This window comes from Dipodomys ordii, unplaced genomic scaffold (assembly GCF_000151885.1).
Source record: "Dipodomys ordii isolate 6190 unplaced genomic scaffold, Dord_2.0 Scaffold64, whole genome shotgun sequence".
NCBI lineage: Eukaryota > Metazoa > Chordata > Mammalia > Rodentia > Heteromyidae > Dipodomys > Dipodomys ordii.
The window spans coordinates 884942-888549 of NW_012267280.1; the positions used below are offsets into that span (position 1 = coordinate 884942).

At 57.2% G+C, this 3608-nt stretch overlaps 1 protein-coding gene across 1 annotated transcript; it reads right to left on the reverse strand.

Annotated features, from left to right (window-relative positions):
• Positions 1–33: 33 nt before the first annotated feature.
• Positions 34–2549, reverse strand: Hmg20b (high mobility group 20B). Its single transcript, XM_013022628.1, has 8 exons — positions 2496–2549; positions 2188–2308; positions 1975–2021; positions 1706–1778; positions 1314–1554; positions 1036–1249; positions 126–416; positions 34–39 (listed from the first exon to the last, which is right to left on the reverse strand). Exons 1-8 carry the CDS (start codon positions 2547–2549, stop codon positions 34–36), a joined length of 1047 nt encoding a protein of 348 aa, XP_012878082.1.
• Positions 2550–3608: the final 1059 nt, after the last annotated feature.

A 3608-nucleotide genomic window follows, 5' to 3' on the forward strand; every position in this document is an offset into this window, starting at 1 on the left:
AAAAAAAAAAAAAGGGGGGGCATCATGACATATTTAAACCTAACCTTGTTAGTTATTAAGCTGTGGATCTGTTCCAGTCTGTTGCTAACTATTGCTGGTAGAAAACCTTCGGTGGCCCCACCTACCTGCTTCTCTGCAGGCTGCAGTTTGCTCCACTCAGCACCCAACATCTTGGTTATCTCTGGGAAGGGCAGGTCTGGGTGGCGGGTCCGGATCTGCTCCCGCCTCTCGTTCAAGAAGCGCACGTAACCCGTAACGGGGGCCTTGGGACCATTGGGCAGAATCTTCTTCCGCTTCTTACCCTTGGGCCAGCCACGTTTCTTCACAGGCTGCAGGACAGGACTGGGATGTTGTGATGTCCGGAGAGCAGGGACAGGGCCAAGCATGGCAGGGACTGGGCTAGTAATGGGTGGAGCCTAGCCAAAGGGCAAAAAGTGGGGAAATGGAGTAACCAGACAGTCCCTACTGGGGAGACTGATTACAGGGGAACTCTCCTGGCTCCCTAACTCTAGCTACTCAGGAGGCTGAGATCTGAGGATGGGGGTCCAAAGCCAGACCAGGCACACAAATCCAAGAAAACGCTTATCTCCAAATAACCAGCAAAGTACAGGTGTGGCTCAAGCGGTAAGGCACCATCCTTGGGTGAAAAACCTACACAAAACCACAAGGCCCTGAGTTAAAGCCCCAGTGCTGACACCATTAAAAAAGAGAGAGAGAATAGGAGGACACTTCTTGGCCAGGGATGAGGGTAATCCAACATTGGGGACCCAGGCTGGCTTGGATGTGGGCATGGTTCCTGGTGGGTGGCTGCCCACAGGGATGCAGCCATGGGCCGGGCCTTCAGTGCCAGCAGAGCTAGAATTGGGCAGTGGGCGTGGCCCGCGGGACGGGAGGAGGGCCGGTGGGGGCGCGGCCTGCGGAGGGCGTGGCCGGCACTGACAGCGGGCCAAGGGGCCGAGACCCGGATGAGCCGGGACAGGACCCAGGGACCGGCCTGGAGGAGTTTGGAGTCTTAGGGGCGAGCGAGGGACGAACTGAGGCGGCCTGGGGGAGGACGGGGAGACCGGCAGGGACAGAAGTGAGGACGGACAGACGGGAGCCGGCGCCGGCGGACCCGACAGCGGAGGGCGCAGCTAAGTGTGAGACGACGGGCGGGGCCTGGCGGCTATGGGCGTGACCCGGCGTGACCTCGGGCGGGACCTGATAGTTGTGGGCGTGAACGAGCAAGACGGAGGGCGGGGCCTGGCGGCTGTGGGCGAATCAAGGTGGGACGGGGGCGGGGCCTGGCGGCTGTGGGCGAACCAGAGCCGGACCAAGCACGGGGGCTGGGCGGCTCACCGGGCACCGGCAGCGAGGCGAAGCTGGCGGTGAGCGCCTGGCGCACGGCCTGGAGCTGCTGCTGCAGCGCCAGCGTCCTGCGCTCCTCCAGCGCCAGCTCCTGTTCCAGGCGCTCGCGCGCGCTGCTCATGCTCTGCGTGTGTCTCTGCAGGACGGCGTTCTGCTCCTCGAAGGCCACGTTCATCTTCCGCAGTCGCCGCAGCTCCGCCTCCCGCGCTGCACACGGGGTAGGGGGGGTGGAGCAGGGGAGGGGAGGGGAAGGGTCAGAGCCAGGCTCCTCCATCCCCACCCCCCACTGCGGCCTTTGCTCCCTCCTCCAGCCTCCCTCCCTCCCACCACCAGTTCCCAGGATCCAATGGGCGCTCACCTTTGTTTTGGTCTAGGAACTCTTCAGTAAAGATGGGAACGTCGAAGGTGGAGAAGCCATCGCAGTCCCCACCCTGGGACAGAGGGACAGTGTGGCAATTGTTTCTTTAGGGGAGCAGCCACAGGTCCCTAGAGGTGCCCTGATGGACTCCCGGCGACCCTGCCCACCTGCCATCCCCACGGCCAGCGACGGTCACTTCCTACCCTGCGCACGGGTCACTGGGTCACTCGGGACCCTCCGTCCCCAGGTACTTCCTAAAGGGTCCTTACCTTGTGTCCGTTCAAGAGCGTGTTCATGAGCCCGGAGCCCGAGTCCTCTGGTGCGGAGGCAGGGGAGAAGAGTCAGCTCTGTCAGTCAGCCCTGTGCATCCTGGGCCACACCCCCCATTGTGCACCCCCATCTGGCCACTGGCTAGTTATGTGATCACCTTGCCTGGAGCTGGGTGGGGGTTTGCGACTCACAGGTGCTCGGGGCCCGCCCACCTTTTTTTATCTTCTTCTCTTGAATCTTCTCGCTGCACACCTTGTAGGCCTCTGATTGCTGGTAGGCCCGCAGTTCCTTCAGATACTGCTGCTTCTCCTTTTCTGCCTCATCCAGGTACCTCTGGAAATGCAGCAGTACACAATCACTGGGCCTAGCCAGATGGTGGAGAGCCCCCAGGGACAGGCCTGCAGCCACCCCCAGCTCTGGCAGTGCCCCCTCCCAGTACTGGGCTTCCTGTAGTTCCCTGTCCTTTACCTGCTCCTCAAGGGGCCTCCTTAGCTGCCATTTCACCCCCCACAACCCTCACTCTCCCAACTTGGGCTCTCAGAAGCCATCTCTGGCCTCCCGGACCTCTGCACATCTCCCCTCAAAGTCTGGCTTGAGGCCTTGCCCGCCCTCCTGCACTGTTTTTGCTGACTGAAGTCTCAGTTTCAGAAGGTGGTTTGAACTTCATCTCCTCTTTGTTACTGAAAGATTTCTTTTTCTTTTGGTGCCAATCCTGGGGCATGAACTCTTGGCCTGGGTGCTGTCCTTGATCTTGTTTTGCTCAAGGCTAGTACTCTATCATTTGAATCACAGCTCCAGTTCTGGCTCTTTTTTTTTTTTTTTGTAGTTAATTGGACATGAAGAGTCTCACAGACTTTTCCTGCTAGCCTCAGATCTCAGCCTTCTGAGTAACTAGGATTTCAGGCGTGAACATTTTAAACTAATTGCCAGAACCCTGGTGGCTCACACCTATAATCCTAGCTATGCAGGAGACTGAGATCTGAGGATCACAATTCAAAGTCAACTGGGGCAGAAAAATTCATGTGACTCTTATCTCCAATCAACACACAAAGCCCCAAGTAGCTTGTGGTAGAGTGTTACCTTTGAGTGAAAAATCTAAAGAGTAGTGCCCAGGCCCTGAATACAATCCCCAGTATTGGCACAAAAATAAAAATAAAGTCAGGATTTTAAAATCAGAAGTTTGCAATTAAAAAAAAAAGCCAAGAGCCGGGCGCTGGTGGCTCACGCCTGTAATCCTAGCTACTCAGGAGGCTGAGATCTGAGGATCGCGGTTCAAAGCCAGCCCGGGCAAGAGAGACTACTATCTCCAATAAACCACCAGAAAACCGGAAGTGGCGCTGTAGCTCAAGTGGTAGAGCGCTTGCCTTGAGCTGAAGAGCTGAGGGACAGCACTCAGGCCCAGAGTTCAAGCCCCACAACCGATAAAAAAAACAAAAAAAAAAGCCCTTGGGCTGGGAATGTGACCTAGTGGTAGAGTGCTTGCCTACCATGCATAATGCCCTGGGTTTGATTCCTCAGTACCATATACACAGAAAAAAAGCTGGAAGTGGCGCTGTGGCTCAAGTGGTAGAGTGCTAGCCTTGAGCAAAAGAACTCAGGGAGAGTACCCAGGCCCTGAGTTCAAGCCCAGGAC